An 18,599-nucleotide genomic window follows, 5' to 3' on the forward strand; every position below is an offset into this window, starting at 1 on the left:
CACATCCTCCATCCAAGTACCATCATCTTGGGACGCCCTTCCACTTCCGCTTTGGGCAGCCACATAATCTCTCTTAAGTAAAACAGGGCACAATCTTGTCCAAACAACTTGGATTTCGAGGTACTCTCCTCTGTGAGCCATTTGGCCATGTATTGCAGCTGGCCTGCTATATAATAGACTTCATAATTAGGCAGTTTAATACCCCCTCTCTCATAGAAATTCTGAAGCTTCCAGAGGGCCACTCTGTTCCTTGTTCCATGCCACAGGAAGCCCCTACACATACTGTCCAGTCTAGTGAAGAACTTCTTTGGTATCCAGTGCGGGATATTCCCAAAGTAGTGTAGGAGCCTAGGCAGGACCACCATCTCCAACATCGCTGCTCGCCCCATCATTGCTAAAGGCAGCTTTACCCAGAACCTCATGCAATTTTTCAATTTTCCTAATGACCACCTCTGTGTTGCACCTCCTCTTCCACCGTGTGGTATATATCTATCCCTAGATAGCGAAATGTGCAAACCATCCATGGTATCGTTAACACCGGTAGTTGTTTCAAGGGGATCCCTTTATATCCACCCAATGGGAACATGCTGGACTTCTGAGTGTTCACCGCTATGCCAGACATCCCCGCATATCTTTCAATTACCCCCCAGGATGTATTGGAGGTTTTCCTCCGTATGTCGCAGATATAACAGCACATCATCTGCATAGAAGGATATCAGATGTCGTTCTCCCCCCACAGCGATGCCTATCTTATCATATTGTTGCCTCAAGTAGATCGCCAGGGGTTCCAGAGCCAATATATAGAGCATAGGGGACCATGGGCAGCCTTGTCTGGTGCCCCTACGGAGTTGCCACCTTTCCGATATCACTGCTCCAGTTTTAACTCTGGCCAGCGGTTCACTGTATAACATTTCAGCCCACTTTAAATATCCAGGACCCATCCCACAGCCGGCCAGGGCCGCCAACAACCATGGCCATTTGACCGAATCAAAGGCCTTTATTGCGTCCAGTGACAATTGCCAGTTCACCTTCATTCTCGTTTCCATATTCAATGACTCTATGGAGCCTTCTAAGATTGTTGGATATGTTCCTATTAGGGACATAGCTTGTCTGGTCCGGATGTATTAATTTACCGATGACCCTCCTCAATCTATTTGCCAGCACGGCCGTCAGTATTTTGCCGTCTTGATTTAACATTGATAGGGGTCTATACGAACCACAGCTGTGCCCGGGCTTATTGGGTTTGGGTAGTGGTATTATAATCGCTTCTCTAAGTGACTCCGGCAGTCTGCCCAGCTCATATGCCTCATTCAACATATCCAACAGCGGGGGAAGCACCTTTCCTTTGGATGTTTTATAGAATTCACTTGGGAGTCCATCAGCCCCCGGGTTCTTACTAGTGGGCAACTGTCTCACCACCCCCTCTAGCTCCTCTAAAGTGATCGGTGCATCCAGCTCCTCTCTTTCCTCAGCACTAATCTGCGGCAATCCTATGTCCTCCAATGTTTCTACTATCATCTCGCAATTATCCTCTCCATATAGCCGCCTGTAATAGTCTGCAAACTCCTGGTTGACTTCCTCTTGGGTATCAACCACCCTTCCGTCTTCTCCTGTTATTGTTCTAATCGTGGGTCTAGGGGTTTCGCTCTTATAAAGCTATGCCAGAATCCTCCCTGGTTTATCCCCTCCCGCATGCTGTCTCTCTATATATTTTTTATAGTTGCGGTTACACATTCTCTCCCAGTGCTCAGCACATTTCTGCTGCAGCCTGAGTATCAGTTCAGAATCTTCTTTAGTATTATTACCTCCCTCCAGTGCCCTTTCCAATTCACCCTCCGATTCCCGCAGGTCAGCCAGGATCCCTCCCTGCAGTCCTTTAGATTTTGATATAGCTACCCCCCTCATTACAACCATGAAGGCCTCCCACAATGTGCCCGCCGAGTCCACACTGCCAGTATTTGTCTCAAAATAGTTAACGATCTCCTCCCTCATATCCTCCCTAAAGAGGGGGTCTCTCAGCGCCTCTGCTCTGAGGCGCCATGTCGGTATCCTCGCCCTTGGGGGACGATATTGCCACCCGAGTATCAAGGGCGAGTGGTCCGAAAGGACTCTCGCTTTGTATTCAACGTGCGTGATCTCTGTCATTATCTCTGGTGTGACAAAGACATAGTCTAGGCTTGTATGTAATTGCTGCGGGGCAGAATAGTGTGAATATTGCCTCTGCTGGGGGTGTCGCACCCTCCATGCATCTCCGAACCCAAAGCATTCAGCAGTGTCTGCAGCGCTTTAGCAGCTGGGGCGGGTCTATCCATTTTCCCGTCTGATCTATCCACCTTAGGGTTTAATACGCAGTTAAAGTCTCCCCCGCCCCCCCAGATCACCGCACTCCCCACACACATGCTGAGGTTGTTACACAGTGTTCTAAAATATGCTGCTGTATTTTGGTTTGCGGCATACGTGTTTACAACGCTTATCTCCCTATTTTCCACCAATCCCCTCATTATAACCATCCTCCCGTCCGTCTAGACCAGCGTCTGTAACAGCTGAAATGGGACATGTGGTGCCACCCAGATAATCACTCCCCTAGCATAGGCAGAATATGACGAACCCACCACAGTCCCCTTCCATTTCTTCCTAATCATCTCCAATTTGTCTCGTGTCAAATGAGTCTCTTGCAGTAAGGCTATATCTATCTTCTGCCTACGTAGGTATAGCATGACCTTATTCCTCTTCAAGTAGCTATTGAGCCCCCTGACGTTCCAGGTAACTACTTTAAAGTCCCCCATGGCATGGTAGAATCCCACTCCTCCTCTCCCCTGTATAGTCCGAATCCAACTGCTTAACTCGTCTATATAGGCTTGTTCCCCAACTTAACCACCCCTTAACTACAAACACAACAAACCCCCCACCCTCCATCCCGCCCACCTCCCTTCCCCGTCCCAACAACACCCGCCCCAACTTTTGCCCAGCTCCATCCCTGGATCTCAGGCACCCCCGCATCTAGCCCTTTCTGGCAATAGCCTATACTCGCGGCTCAGCAGGGTGTGGCCACCCTAATGGCTGCCTTACTACTAATTCCTGGGGGTAGGTTGCCTTAATCCTGCTGCTCCCGCTTACTTCAAATTCACTACGCCTAGTGCTACACAATTTACTGGTGCATTTTAATCACTATATTCCAGGCCGACAGGGTCAGTGAGTCCAAAGGTTCCATAATGCAGTTACTGGGACTCCCCTCCCATTTATCCCCTTAATATTCACTATACATCCTCTTCACTTATCATGCCCCCGACGATCCTGCTCTTCATCCTGCTCCGGACAGCCCTGTAAATCCAGCCATGCCGCCACTTCCTCTGGGGTATCAAAGAAGAACGCTTTGCTTTTATGCAAGGCTTTTAGCTTCGCAGGGTACAGCAACATGTATTTGATACCAACCACGCGCAGTCTCCTCTTGACCGCAACATAGCTGTACCGCTGTCTTTGAACCAACATAGTGTAGTCAGGGTAAGCCGTGATGTTGGTAGATGCCCTTTCTATCGTTCCTCCTTTGCGAAAATACTCCAGGATCTACTCTCTGTCTTTGTAATTCAGGGTCTTCGCAATTATCGCTCGAGGTGGAGCCCTAGGTCGCGGTTTCCTCATCAGGGCCCGATGTGCACGTTCAACCATAAACCCCTGTGAAAGCTTGTCTGCTCCTATTTCGTGGAGGATCATATTCTCCACATAATCCTTGGGGTCCTGGCCTTCTTCTCCCTCCGGTAGGCCGACCACCCGGATGTTGTTTCGTCTTGTCCTGCCTTCTGCTTCTTCTACTCGGTTCTCGAGATTAGCCACCTGCTGCTTTAGTATGTGGACCTCCTTCGCATTGCTTGTGCTGACATCTGTATTGGTCTTTAACGCACTCTCCAGGCCACTTGTCCTTTCTGCCAACGCTCTGACGTCTTGTCGCAGCAGAGTGACTTCAATTCCAACTGCGTCTATTTTATTCTCAAGGGCCGTCCGTAGATCCGCCATCCCCCATGTGGCCATTAGATCTGTTATAGCTGCTAGACCCTGATGGTTGTCTCATTCTGGGGTACTATCCGCAGAGGCCGCCGCTGCACTCTGAGCCAAGGCAGTAGGAGTACACTGTGTCTTGGCGAAGGTCTCCATTGTGGGCTGCTTGCTCTTGGCCCTTGCTCCTTTCACCGACATCATGCAATCCTGCATGCGTATCCAGTTCCAGCTCCACTGTATCGTGCTAGTTGTATTTCCTGGTGTTACTATGACTCCCCCAAGGCAGACAGGCCCAGGAGCGTTGTCCTGAAAGGGCTGTGGTATATTGCGCCGCGTCAAGTTAAGGTAAAGTGATGCTAATACCTTCTTATGCTTCCATTTGTATAGCTGCGTGTCCCACTTCTTTGTATCAATCCCATCTACTCTTAGGGATGGCCACTTCAGCTCCGATCTCTGAACCAGTGTCTCCCGACCAAGACAGAAGAACACCCCCCCCTGCCAAGCCCAATGTCGTTCATGCACCAGTATGGCACTTCGCTATGTAGAGCAGCATCTGACTTTCGTCCCACTTAGTCATCCGCCCGCCGCTCTTAGCAGAAACTGTATCATGCCAGCCCCATTGATTCCTCGCACAGCACGGCTTGCTTTAAATCGTTTATTCAAAGTGGCAGTGGTTCCATTTGGCGGCGCTCCGCGAGTAGTTAAAGCTGCGGGCACGAAGGACTTTCAGTACTCACTCAGGGCTTCACCGTCGTTAAGCAGTTCCTGCACACAGTTACTATTCGGTGCGAAGACCTCTCCGCCGCACCCAATCCAATATTCTATATTAGTTGTGCGCAGCAAGGAGCACGTTATTATAATGCCCTTGCGTACCTACTAATGTGATGGCACAGCGGCGTTCCAGTTGTTGTCTTATTTAAACACCCGGCCACCGTTGCGTGCAGTAGATGTGTCCTGCAAGCCGCGCTGATTCCCTCGCACAGCGCGGTCTGCTTTCCATTAGTCACACAAAGCAGCAAGACTCTGTGTGGCGGTTCTGCACGTGTGGGTGCCTCTGCAACTTCATGGAGCACTCGATGCGCATTCAGGATCCATTGTTCTGTATTATCACTGCACACGGCAACTGTTCTCTACACAGGTCGCTCCGCCGCACCTTGTATCATAAAACGTGTTATGCGTGCAGAGCCCCATTATATACGGAGCACACACATGCGGGCGTCAGGGAGCCACGCCTATGACAGTCGCAAATGGCCGGGGGGCCGCGCGGACACCAAATGCCGGTCCCCAATGTTCCACACACACAGCCGCCGCACCCGCGACCTAGGTCCACTCATCGCTCCAAGTTCCAAACAATGGCTCAGCGTCCTCGCTAGCAACCGCTGCTCACCATTTCAGGGGCGAGACGTGCGACCAACATGGCTCCGCACAACCTCCAAAGGCCGGTATCCCCATCTCCGCTCCGCCGCTCGGGTCTATTCGGCTGCTCCCACTGCCGCGGCTGCGCTTCCTTTGTTGTCTGCCATTTTGGTTACTTTATTTCTGTCCTGCCGAATTCTTAAAAGTCAATTTCCCTCCTGTTGCTGCACTCGATTCACTTGGTTTTTGTAGTTGCAGCAGGGCACCCGTTCACACGCCTGTGCTTCCATTCCTGAAGCAGACTGGTCATTTTTGAAGTGTAATTTCACGGATCGAAGTCGGATCCACTGGAGCAGCTCTTTTAGGCACGTCCTATTCCATGGCTAGTTAGCCACGCCCCCCCAAAATGAATTTATTGCTTGTAGTAAGGAGTCCACCCATAATATGGGCAATGTGCTGGAGTGGGTTGCCACGAAGAATCTGGGGTCCAGCCTATTGTATGTACATCCATGTGTCTGGTCAGACCACTGCTTTGTGACATTTAACCTGACCCCTCCCGAGACCTAGTCTTGACCGCCGCCAAGCTACCATGATTGGTCTGGCTTGTCCAGAAGGTTACCCTGTTCCAAGAAACTAGGCTGGCCTCCTGAACCTCTGCCCACCAGGTCAGAGTTCAGAAATCCATCTTAACATCTACAAACCCATCCAAAATTGGATGACATGTGCCTGAATGCTGCAAAGATTTTGATCGTCAAAAGCATGTTTAAAACTAAACAGCAAGTTCTCTGGATTTCTTATTGACAACCACTGCATTAGCACAGTTGATAAAGTGAAAACCTTAGGGGTAGTCCTTGAAGCATCTCTAAGCTCAGATGCTCATGTGCAAAATGTCACCGGCAAAAGTCAATATTACTTGAGATTACTTTGATTAGTGAAACCATATGTTTCTGAAGCCAACTGTCCACGCTAGTTTGTGCTTTAATCATGCATAGGATCGATTATTGTAGCGCGTTGTTAGCTGGAGCAAGTAAGGGTAGTCTGGGGAAGCTCCAGATTGTACAAAACAATGCTGTACACATCGTAAATGTACCCCGGCACAAGCCTATATCGATCCACAGGAGAAAGCTGCATTGGCTCCCTGTTGAGGTTAGAATTTGCTACGAGGTTTGCACTATTGTACACACATGTATTTATGGGCATGAACCTAGATATTTAAAAGATGTTATTAATGTGTCCAAACCCCGAGAGAACCACCAGGTGTACTGATGCTATACGGCCGATTGTCCCTAAAAGCAAATAGGTTAGAGGCATGAGCAAGTCCTTCATGATGCAGGCAGCCCTGGTATGGAATTATCTCCCGAAGGATCTGCGTACCGATAGCAACTTGACTACTTTTAGGAAGCGACAGAAGACAGACTTGTTTTTTAAAATAAACTTTAGCCGGTCAAGTGGCAAAGCGAGTTGAGCGCTCACTTTGACATCTGTGCAGAGCTTGCTAACGCAGGTTCGAATCCCGGCGGGGCCAAACTCAGCCTTTCATCCTTCCAAGGTCGATAAATGAGCACCACACACCGTGGGTAATAATAAGCAGCGCTCAGATACCTGAGGGTTTGTAGCGCTATATAAATGCAAAATTATTATTATTATTATAATTCATATTAGGCTTCCTTTTAGAAATTGGTTTCACCCCCTTCTTTTCTGCGCCCTGATGCCTGCGGGCTCCGGCGCACTATAAACAAACAAATATAGAAAATAGTTGCAATTCACCTACAGAAAGCTATTCACTGCTTTTGAATAATAATATTGATCCCATGTTGGAGTATGACATTTTCCTGTTGGTGAGGGAGGGTGTTACATCAAAGAACATAGCTGAAGAGGATAAAGTGGTCTAGTAAATCGGAAAGAGATGAGGGGGGATGGCAGAGAGTCAAGAGGAAAGAAGGTATCAGCAGTAATGGTTCCTCAGAACAAATTAACCTGAAGTGTAGGCTGGGTGGAAAGCGGCATTTTTTATTAAATCAAGTTTTAAAAGGCATGCTGCTCCCCCACCTCCTGCAATTTCCAAAGCTCCATGTTTGAATGGCAAAGTCTTCTTTGTGAAAATTTAAGAAAGCTCATATTCTGGAGGACATGTGCTCTGTAAAGTTAGATGTGTAGTACAAAAATTAACAAGTTTCATTCTGCATACCTTTTTACAAGGCCAAAAGCTTTTCGTCGTCGCACAGGATTGCTCATCATCCAGTAGTTACAGGACCAGTGATTGGGATCTAAAACAGATTGCATCCAAAATAAACAAATTTTCTTAGTTCTTACAACATATTTGGAAGTTCCACATTGTGTGGAAAACAGCAGAACAAATAACACAATCTTGGCTCAAAAACATTATAACCACTACACCGCAGAGGGTCCCAGTGAACCTTGTGCCAAAGATGGCTTTAAAATGTTCCCTGGATGTTGCTGGTGGGGCACAACACACTCAGTTCCTACATACAATTAAGAGATGTCCTTCTGGTATCCACAGGGTGACCCTACAGACAAAACAGACACCACAGATTTAGTGTCTTGTAGTAGTTGGACTGAGGTCAAGTCAACTAGTAAATATCTGTAGATTTAACACTGCCAGCTATTATGCGGAGGGACTGCAAGAATTCTCAGTTTGGGGATAACGAGCCTTTTCCCTTGTTCTGCGTGGATCACAATCACCAAACTAGGCACAGCAAAGACACTGTGTTGCAGACCAGCTCAGTTATTCTGAAATATAATTACACAAAGCAGCCTCTTTGCAAGTGATGAGCAGCATTCAAACTTTTCTCAATTAGTAGCATTTCCAGTCAAAACAGTAGTCATAAAAAGTAATTTACTGGCCGTTACGTAAAGTATACAGAAGAACCACATATGCTAAAACGAACATGTCACCTCCACAAATAAATCACAAATACGAATTGTTAAAGAAAACTCCCCACAAAATAAAGAAGCAAAATATTGTATAAAATGTCAGGAAAAACTATACAGGAGTATTACGGCAGTAATGCAACACTTCCTCAACAGTAATCTTAATTAACATGGATCCTGCTCTTCATCACAGCTGTTGCACAGTGGAGGGGTATTCTTCTAGAGACCGGCATCAGCCTCAAAAATAAAACAAGAACTGGTGAAGCCAATATGTCTGGGTTTGCAAAGGTAGGGACTTCTTTCCGTAAAAGCCCTCAAAAGCACAAAAAAATGATTTGTAGGTTAGACTGATTGGTTTCGCCAATGATTGTTATTCTAGATCATCATGCAGAGGACGAACACTAGTGAAGAATAAAATGATCAGGCTTATTACCTTTTTAAGATGGCATCCATGAAAAAATGCTTTTAACATGTAATGGCACAACGAAAGCCCCAGACTGCATCAGGGAGCAGATGATTGTAATGAATTGGGAGCCTCCTTAGTTAGACTGATTGGTTTTGCCAATGATTGTTCTCCTACGTCCCGTCTCCTTTCCTACATACTGTATGGGCGTCCCTTGCTAGGGACAGGAAACGGAACCTTTCACCAGAAAAAATGGTCTGCCCCTTTAAATTTAGATGCGCAGGGGGCACGGCCCCGGGAGCATGCGCTCCCCTGACTCTGCCCACTGGCACCATTCCTCAGTCCTCTTTTGCGCATTGACAGGAACAGACCGCTTTCACCAGTGCTCCTGGGTTAGGCCTTCGGCCTTGTCATTCCACGCGCTCGTCCCTGGGATATTTTCTTTTCCCTTATTTCTCATAGCAATTTTCAGAGATAATGCTCTATCCTCTGGTACCACGTTACTCCCCGGCGCAAGTCGACAACAGCGGGTTTCAGCAGGTGACCGGCCTGTGAGGGTTCCTTCCCCGTGTCGGATCCTCACGCAGTCTGCCTTGGCCCCGACCACAGCTGGGACGGCTGTTCTGCGTGCGATGCATTGACCCCGCGCTCACCCAAGAACCTTTTAGCCCGGTGGACGGAGCTGTTCAAAAGGCCACCACCAGAAGACATCAAGACGTACGTGAAGAGGAAGACCAGGCCCATGGTAGGTGCCCTGTTCTCCTCTACACCCCGCAAGGGTGACTCCTTCCCTGGGAAGCTTCCAAGCTGGAGGGGCCTTCCAGGTCCTAAGACCAGCAAGGGGGCCGAGGCTCAGAGAGCTACCGATTAACAGGTCGAGGGGTCCCAGGATCCTCCCGTCCCACCGCGGAGGGGCTGCAAAGCTCTAATACCGGGGTTCTCCCCGAAGGGCTCTGCTCTAACACCAGGCTCGCTCCCAAGGAGGTGCCTATACGCAACAGTAGCACTACCGGCGTAATGGCCAAGGGCACTAGGTCTCCCAGGTGTCTACCTCAGGTGCAGGGAAGGTCCGAGCCTTTGCTTCCAAGCATACAGGCAGAGACTGGGCCCAGCTCATCAGGCACCACGCAGAAGGCACGTGGTGCGGAGCATGACAAAATGGCCACCAGACCAGACAAGATGGTGGCGCAGCCGCCTCAACTAAGAGAGCAGGCATGGGAACGCACATCAAGATGGGACTGGACAACACCAGTTACCCAATCCACATCATACCCAACCACATCGAACCAGGGGCAGTACCCAGACCCCGGCCCAGTGCGACAAAGTCTGGCTAGAGCTCAGCAGCCGCAGGGCCTGGCACCTACGCAGCCGAGCCATTCACCAGCATGCAAGGATAGGTTCTTCGAAAAGTTCCTTAGCCTCATGAAATCGCCACAGATGGGCACCATCATCAGGGGGGGGTCATCAAAGATATGCTCCCTCCTGCACCACCTCAAGCTCCTATCGTGGTACAGACCTCAGTTCCAGTTCAGGCACTGGTTCCCGCACTCACACCAGTTACGGTGGCTCCGGCACGAAGGGCCCAGGTTGTGATGCTCTCATGGCGCAATAGTGTATTAAAACTGTCCTGCGAGCCAGAGCTCACCGAGATGTCCACTGATTGTCTTCTATCGTTGTAGTGATCCCTCTTGGTTTTTGCTGTAATGAACCAGAATTTGAACTTGCTGTCTGTCTGGGCCTGCGGTCCTTTTGGGAAGGAAAGGAGTTAGGCATTCCATGAGTTCTGAGTCCGCAAACTCCTAGCACCCCTCGACCTGCCTGGGAGTTCTATCCTAACAACTTGGTAAGCAAAGGATGGTTGGCAGTGCCAGCCCAGCACCAAACCGACCCCTTCGACCGCAGAACGTGAGAGGCTGTGGGAACCTCGCGTGCATTTTGCGCACACCGGGTAATGCGTAACCAAATAAAGGTCTTCAGGAGCCGTTTTGGAAACCATCCTGCCCGGAATCAGCGAGTCTCCAAGCAGGCCACGACGGTGAGACGAGCGCCTTGACGGGGGAGCCAGTGGCCGAGCAGCGCCAGTGCAGCACGGAACGTTAAGTATTGGTCCAGACAACCAGCAATTGTGGGGTAACAATGGGTATTGTTGGGTACTAGGAAAATATTGTTCATTAGAGTGTTGTAGAATTGGTAGTATTGTCGTGTGAGGAGGGATTGGAGCGGAGGTAGAAGTACTACTTTCTATGCTTAGGTCACATTCGGTCTTAGAGGGCTTGGATGACACAAGTATTCCTGTGGGTTGGGCGTATTAGCTTGGGTCCTAGACGATAGTATTCCCCTAAGGGTTAGCTGGAGCTATCCTAGATTGCAGAAGGTGAATTGGCTGTTTAAGTCTCCTAGAGAGAGGGGTTTCACACATTAGGCAATGCAGCGGGTGAGGTTCAATCATAAGAAATAGAGGTATACTCTGCCCTGGAGAGGCAGGAAGACAGCTGTGGGGTTTATGCAAGGGTTGGAGCAACGGGGCATTTTTGTATGAGCGCAATTGTCCATTCATCTGTATTGAGATCATAACTTGGTGATGTCACCCTTAGATTGCACATAGGACATAGATCATTTGGATGTTGAGGAGCTAGTATTGTGAAATTGGGATTGGCAGCCGAGGTGAACCAGCGGCCGTGCGCGGAAGGCAGATGCGCAGAATTGTGGTGGTTTGTCAGAAAGAGGTGGCGATTGTGAAGGAGGGTCGATGCGCGGAGCACACCTGGTAAGGTGCAGAGCCAAAGAGGCTTGTAGTAATAGAAACGTATTACCATTGCATTCAAACCCCTTTTTCCAGAACGGTGGATTATCGGAAAGCCTCAGTTTGAGGTCAGGTAAAACAAGGATTCCTGAAAAGTATCGGGGAACTAGTGGGGGAGTAACTCCCCTTCAGCATTTATGTAAGACACTGCCACCTTACAAGGAGATAATTGTTAAATACAGCATAGAGTGGTCCAAAAGCACTGAAGGCAAATTGACCAAGCCATGGCCGCCCAGCAACAGTTTCTCCAGGACCGTGCAGCAATCACTACTGACATACATACAGGCCAATTACAAAGGGAAGAAGTTGACCAAAACACATGGGGGTATTTGACTTACGGTGCATGTTCCAGGAGGGAGAGGGGAAAGCGGTGAGGCGTATGTGGATGCTAAACCAGCATGAGGTCAAGGAAGAGTGTTCTCACCCTTCCGCATCAGCCCCTGCCCCTCCCAGTGCAGTATCAGATGACGCAGAGGATGACCAGGGGATATATCCAATAAGAGAACTAAGAGCAGTGGAGGGGTACTCAAACCCAGCATCTAAGCCACCACCATTATACTAAAGAAGAGAAACCAAAGGATGCAGGACAACCAGCTAGCAGTACAGGTGCAAGCAAGGAGGGGCTGGAGCACGGGAAGGCAAAGTTTGAGGGCATAGGTACAGAAGAATGGATAGCAGCACAGATACTTTTGAAACTTAAAAGAAAGACAACAGGGGAGGCAGAAGGAGCAACAAGGGCAATAGAGGAATTGGAAACGGATAGCGAAAAACTGGATTGGGCAGCACAAATGGAGGAGTAGCAAAGGGAGAAGGACAGGGAAATAAGGTTGGAACGCAAAGACAAGGAGAGAAGAGAAACTGGAACGGGAATAAAGGTAACAGAAGAGAGGAGGAGAGGGAACTCATGGAAAGAACGAGAAGAAAGGATAGAGAGAGATGAGGGAGAGATGGGAGAAGCAGGAAGAGAAGGCGGAGAGGAGGAGGAAGATGGCGGAGCAGAAGAAACGCAAGTTAGCAGAACGGGAGCAGAGAAAGTTGCAGTTGGACAGATTAGCGAGGGAACGAGCAAGAAAAGAGGAGGGGCGAGCAATGAAGGAGACTAGTGACCAAGTTGCCCGGGAATGGGAGAGAAATAGACAAAAGGAGGAAAGGCGAGTAGAACCAGACAGTACAAATATGTAAGGGAGAAGCACAGGAGGAAGCAGCCCTGCACGCCCAGGGGTATGGGCAGGAGGCAGCAAGTATAACTTGGTGGACATTGACATTAGTATAAACCATAACGCTGACTCGACAACAAGGAAGTTGAGTTTTTCCGATGACTTCTGTAGTAACATGGACATAAGATCAGACAATGATGATAGACATAGCAGGGACGAGAGGGGGGAGCCGAGCAGACTACCTCATGAAGACAGGAGCGGGAGCCTCATGGGAGTGTAGATCCCACAGACAGAGGGGCCGATCGACAAGAACGAACACAGCAGGAAACCGACAGGTGCACCACACATAACACATATGTCAACAGACGCGGGGATCTCCCAGGGCGCAGGAGAGAAGAGACAGCACTGGCACATTCTAGAGGGCGGCTGGCTAGAGCTCATGATGGTAACAAACGAGTGCCCACACTAGAACCCGTGGACATATACACAGACATTGAGGACAAAAGGGGGCCTATTCAGATCAGGCAGTATCGCAGAACGCCAGAGGAAATGGCAGCATATTCGTAAATGCCCCTATTAGAGAGGGGAGGGATAAAGCCTCTGTTGGTGCCCTGGAAACATACTGACAAGGACAATGTTAAGTGCAGATTACCCTCATTGAGTGCAGGTGCTGGGAAATGGATTTATGAAATGGAAAATCTGACAGCGGGGGAACAGGTTAGCAGTGGGTGATGTCAAGGGACTGTTGACATATGGCGGGGTTCCCACAGGATATGATACAAAACACAGCACATGACAGATCGCCATTCGCAAATGTCAGAGCAGCAGCATGGCAAGCATTACGGACACAATACCCTGACAGGTCAGACATCGGGGAAATTATCTAATGCAAAACGCAGGAGGACGAGGATCTTGTTCAATATATTGAGATTCCAGTGTTTTGGCACCTTGAAACTCGAGAGCCGTGCGACAAAACAATAGCAATCTTTTATCACATCTTAGTACAGGGACTCCCAGAACCAGTACAGAAGAGTTTGAAGAAATTGGTGGGGATGGAAGCAAAGGGATGGCCAGAGATCCAGCTAACAATAGTGCACCACTGCAGATTGTAGCAGGAGAAGGTAAAACAAAAGGCAGAGGAAAGGAAGGCAGACGAGGCCAGGTTAGTGCAAAATAAATGATCAAAGTATGCAATGGAAGGGGCGGTCATAACTAGCCCCACCCCGCAGGCAACAGCAACACAGCAGCAGTGCCAACAACCACAGCAGTACGCCCCACCCATGGGAGGAGGGTAGATGGGGAGGTGTGGGTTTCCGTCGGGATTTCGAGGAAGGGGAGGGTTTCAGAGGGGCTGTGGCTTCAGACCACAAACACATCACAAACAAGGGGGGTTCCGGGGATAGGATCAACAACTACAGCAGAGGGCAGGAGAATTCCCAGGAGGCTTTCCAGGACAGGGAAGGGAACAAAAACCAAAAAAACAAAACAAAAAGCTACAAAACCATTATATTAAAAAAAGACAGTCACAAGGGGGCAGTGCTGGACATGTGGTCAGCTGTGACATATTTCAAGAGCATGTAGATTCAGAGGGGCTCAACAGAACTGGGACAATCAGGGACAGACCTATCAAGGGGGACATGACGATTATTACGCTCAAGATACACAGCTACAGGGTCAGATACAGGACACCTATCAGCAGATGCCACAAGCACAAACGCAGGCTCCAGCACCACCACCGATACACAGACCCCACAAATGACAGCACCATTGCCTCAGTACCTACAAGCATCACAACCCAGAAGAAGAGCACAGCAGTTAGCACAAATACAAAACAGTGACACAACGGAGCCCAGGGGCACAGTGGCGACGGTGCCAGTTAGACAACTAGGAGGGGTTACCATGGTGGAAACAACCCTTTCACAAGGAACGGATTGTCATTGTACCCTCAACAGGACAGCCCACAGACGAACTTGATGTGTCCCACCCAATCCAGCGGAGGACCTCCTCGCATAGGGGTAGCAATAGGTGACAAAACTTTTTCCTTTCTTGTTGACACTGGGGCGACTAGGTCATGCATCCGGGAAGGGACTTTTGCATTGTTGGGCGATGCCATGAACACTCAATGATTCTCTGGGGTTCGGAAAGTGGTTCCTTTTACTGATAAATTCTCCCTAGCAATAGGAGATCACGACTTATCACGATCTTTACTTTATTCTCGACAGACACCTGTAAACATATTGGGACGTGACATCATGAGCAGACTAAACATAACCATTTAATTCACAGACAAATGCATAATATGCTCGACACCAGGCATACGCATGTGCAACGTAATGCAGATCGTGCAACCTCATTGTGGGAACACAGTATAGAGTGGGGTGCCAATGGACCCAGAAATGTTCCGATATGGGACAGACATTGTCATTGCATGGATGCCAGGCATCGCAGGGAAGGTGTGGCGAGTGCCCGGGAATATCTGTTCAGGCCAGAGACACCATTGAATGGGCCAGAAGGGACAATAGAATCTATTGAGATCCAAGCAGTGCTGGCTAGAGAGGGGAGACGGGAGGCACTTTGCCCCAAAGAGAGCACAGACAATATACAACACGGCACAGCCAAAGACGGTGAGGGAAATGCAACAGTAGTTTTTGGGATTGTGCAACTATTGTAGGGCATGGGTCTTCAACTATAGCACATCCATCAGACCACTCCTGACTGCATTGAAAGAGGCCCGGAGGGGAGTAAAGACACTGAGCTGGACCGCAGAGATGACCAACGCCTTTGAAGAATTGAAACAGGCAATATGTACAGCCCCAGTGTTAGAGACCCCAGACTACAAAAGGGAATTCTTCTCGTTTTCCCACACTGAAGGTGTAGTGATGAAGGCGGTTCTGACAGAGAAGACAAGCATGGGTCATAAGCCAATTGCTTACTACAGGGGACAGCTTGACTCAGTGATGAGAGGACATTATCCATGTGAACAATCATTGGCTGCTGCAGCCTTCGCAGTGGAACGGTCATCGACAGTGACAGTGCAGTGCACTACCACTGTATGTGGAGCACAACCTGTTTGCACTTCTGCACAAGCCAAAGAGCACATTGACTACACAGAGAGCATCACGATATGAGATCATACTATCCAAGGCAGGATTGAGGATAGTAAGGTGCAAGACTGTAAACCCAGCATTATTCTTGGCAGATGTCTGCCAACCAGGGGAGTGGGCCCATGACTGCACAAAAAGCATAGAGCAATTCAGTGAGACACGCAAGGTGGAGGAAGATGCACTTGAGGGGGAAGACATGCTTTATATTGATGGGTCGTCAACAACTGATCAGGCTGATGGTATCAGAAGTACTGGGACTGCTGTAGTGAGCTTCAAGGACGACTGGACGAGTAAACAGTGAGTGCACAGTTACTATATCATTATTCAGCACAGGCAGTGGAACTAGTGGCCCTTATACTGGCCTTAGAGCACAGCGTAGGCAAAAGTGTGACAATATATTCTGACAGTGCTTACGTCACATCAACATTACATTTTCAAGTAGCGCATTGGCTCAGGATGGGGTTCAGGTGAGCAGATGGTACCTCGGCACAGCACACGCTGTTTCAAGGCAAACTGATTGAAGTGATCACATACACGCAGGAGCTAGCACTAGTGAAGTGTCAGGCACATACCAAGGGGGAAGACGCCATTTCAAGGGGAAACGAAGCAGCACACTGAGGCAAAATGCGCAACGTATTTTGGAAAGCTGTGGGAAAAGGAGGTAAGGCCCAAGGTCCCGGGAGGGGCGAGAAACATGGTGATGAGAGAAGGGTACAACTATCTACCAGAAACTCTGATTATGGAATTGCAAGGAGCTGCACCATCGGAAGAAAGGGAGCTCTGGGTAAAGAGAGGATGTTCCATATACACTACAAATGCCTTATGGTGACAGAATAACAAAGGGAAAAACAGCAGTAGCACAGTTACACTACCCAACACACACAGGAAAGGTCATTGCTACACGTATTGGAGAAACATGGGTTTGCCCACATTTAAATGAACATGTAGCCAATTTCATTAGTACCTGCCTGACTTGCCAGCAATTTACGGCTGATACATCCTGACAGGTGAGAGGAGCCATACCCAGACCCAAAGACCCATTTTACACCTACATGGACATGATCCAAGTGTGTCAGGGATACCACTACATGATAGTGGTTGTCTGCACATTCTCAAGGTGGATAAAGGCTGGGCCCTGTTCCCATGCTGACGCCCTCAGTGCAGCAAAATTCCTGGTTCGTGAAGTATTCCCAAGATGGGGCATGTGTGAGGTTCTGCGGTCTAACAATGGGCCCCACTTTGCCAATGAAATGTTCCAGCATATCGCCACCCTGCTAGGAATAAAACACAAATTCACCTGCACGTACCACCCGCAAGCAAATGATGTGTGTGAACGCCTCAATGGCATCCTAAAGGAGTGCACTGCAAAAACTCAGCAGAGCACAAAGAAGAAATGGCTTAATTGTTTGCCTCTGACACTCTTCGAATTGCACAACAAGCCAGGGTCCAACCACCATTTAACTCCCCACGAGGTGGTGACATGGGCGGCACATGCATCTCCCCTGGCTCCTCCCACTATGACATTAAAGGATTGTGAGAACAGTGCAGAGACATTGGGGTCAAGAAATTTATGAATATGTCACTTCCTTGGTTTCTGCCACTTCTTTTATCTCTTGCCAGATACAAAGGACACAGGGCAGGCCTGAAGACACGAACAAGTAACCTCAGATGAGACAGAACCAGAAACTACAACAAAACATTTAGCGTCTGGAACCACATCCAGGACATCAAGCCCTACAACGCGGTAGCCTTGCCTAGCAGCGCAGCAACGAGAACCGACAGGGCCAATGTTACAGATCTCGACAGACTACAAGAGTGTGAATACTCTTGAGTTAGGGAAACCTGGCCACCCCATGGTCCGACGCTCCCAAGTAGCTGACATAGTGACCGACATATACTTGTGCATATTGACAGCTGAAACACATTGCTTGTTTTCTCTTCTCTCGCACACGCAGGTTGTGAATTTGCAACTGTAATATTCGTGCATCCTAACAGCTGAAACACTGTGATTGTTCCCTCTCTCTCTCTCTCGCACATGCAGGTTGATGCTTATGTTGTTAGAATTGTCTAGGCAATTTCCTTGATGTTACCTCCCACTGACCACCCTGAAACATTCTCCAATAAATGTGTGCACTTTATAAGAAGACAAAGACGATTCTGAGCCCATACCCCTGAAGTCTATCTCCTCATGTTCATAGAGTATCTAGCCCAACAAAACCACAACTCGAACAGAGTGCCTACCCGGTTCTGCCCACGTTAAGAGAGCCCCCTGATAAGGAAAGTTTGGGAATAGGTTTTCGCATTCGCCATTAGCGACTATTTTGTTTGTGAAGCTTAAGGGTACTGACAAGTATTAACACAATAACGCCTCTCTTGCGATTTTCAGGTGGGCAACTTTACCATCTCCTTAGCTGCAAGGATCAAGCAGCGAAAGTGGTCATGTCGGAAAGAATAAACCTCATTTTAACACTGGTGGGCCTATTGATTCCCATTGGAGTGTTGGGTATTATTGTATGGCAGCTCTTTTTTGCAATGCATGCTACCGCAGTGTCCCCTACTAACATTCCCCCGACCCAGGCAGGAGGAACTACCATGTCAGCTGAAAGGAGAGACAATGCTGATAAGAGACAGTGTTGATATAGACATGAAGAGAGTTGACATGTATCCCACAGACACAGCATGAGTAACCAACAACATGAGGTATAAACACATATCCAAAGTTGGTAGGGACACCACCGGGGAGAGCTGTTATGTCTACTCCTTAATCCCCTACGCCATGAGTGCCTCGAGAACATTCATTGCAACTGAAATACCCGCAGCAAAAGCACAGTGCTTTATGTACCTCGCGATGCTCCAGACACAAGGCCGATTCCAGGGGGAGATGGAAACCT

At 48.7% G+C, this 18,599-nt stretch overlaps 1 protein-coding gene across 1 annotated transcript in view; it reads right to left on the minus strand.

Moving 5' to 3' along the window:
* The window catches only part of LOC138488651 (uncharacterized), a 488,897-nt gene that overhangs the window by 218,175 nt on the left and 252,123 nt on the right, over positions 1-18,599 (minus strand). Inside the window, exon 3 of the mRNA XM_069615813.1 lies at positions 7,538-7,616. Within this exon, the coding sequence (XP_069471914.1) occupies positions 7,538-7,616 (79 nt within the window). The remainder of the gene's footprint in view (positions 1-7,537; positions 7,617-18,599) is intronic.

This window comes from Ambystoma mexicanum, chromosome 9, assembly GCF_040938575.1.
Source record: "Ambystoma mexicanum isolate Mex_15411 chromosome 9, UKY_AmexF1_1, whole genome shotgun sequence".
NCBI lineage: Eukaryota > Metazoa > Chordata > Amphibia > Caudata > Ambystomatidae > Ambystoma > Ambystoma mexicanum.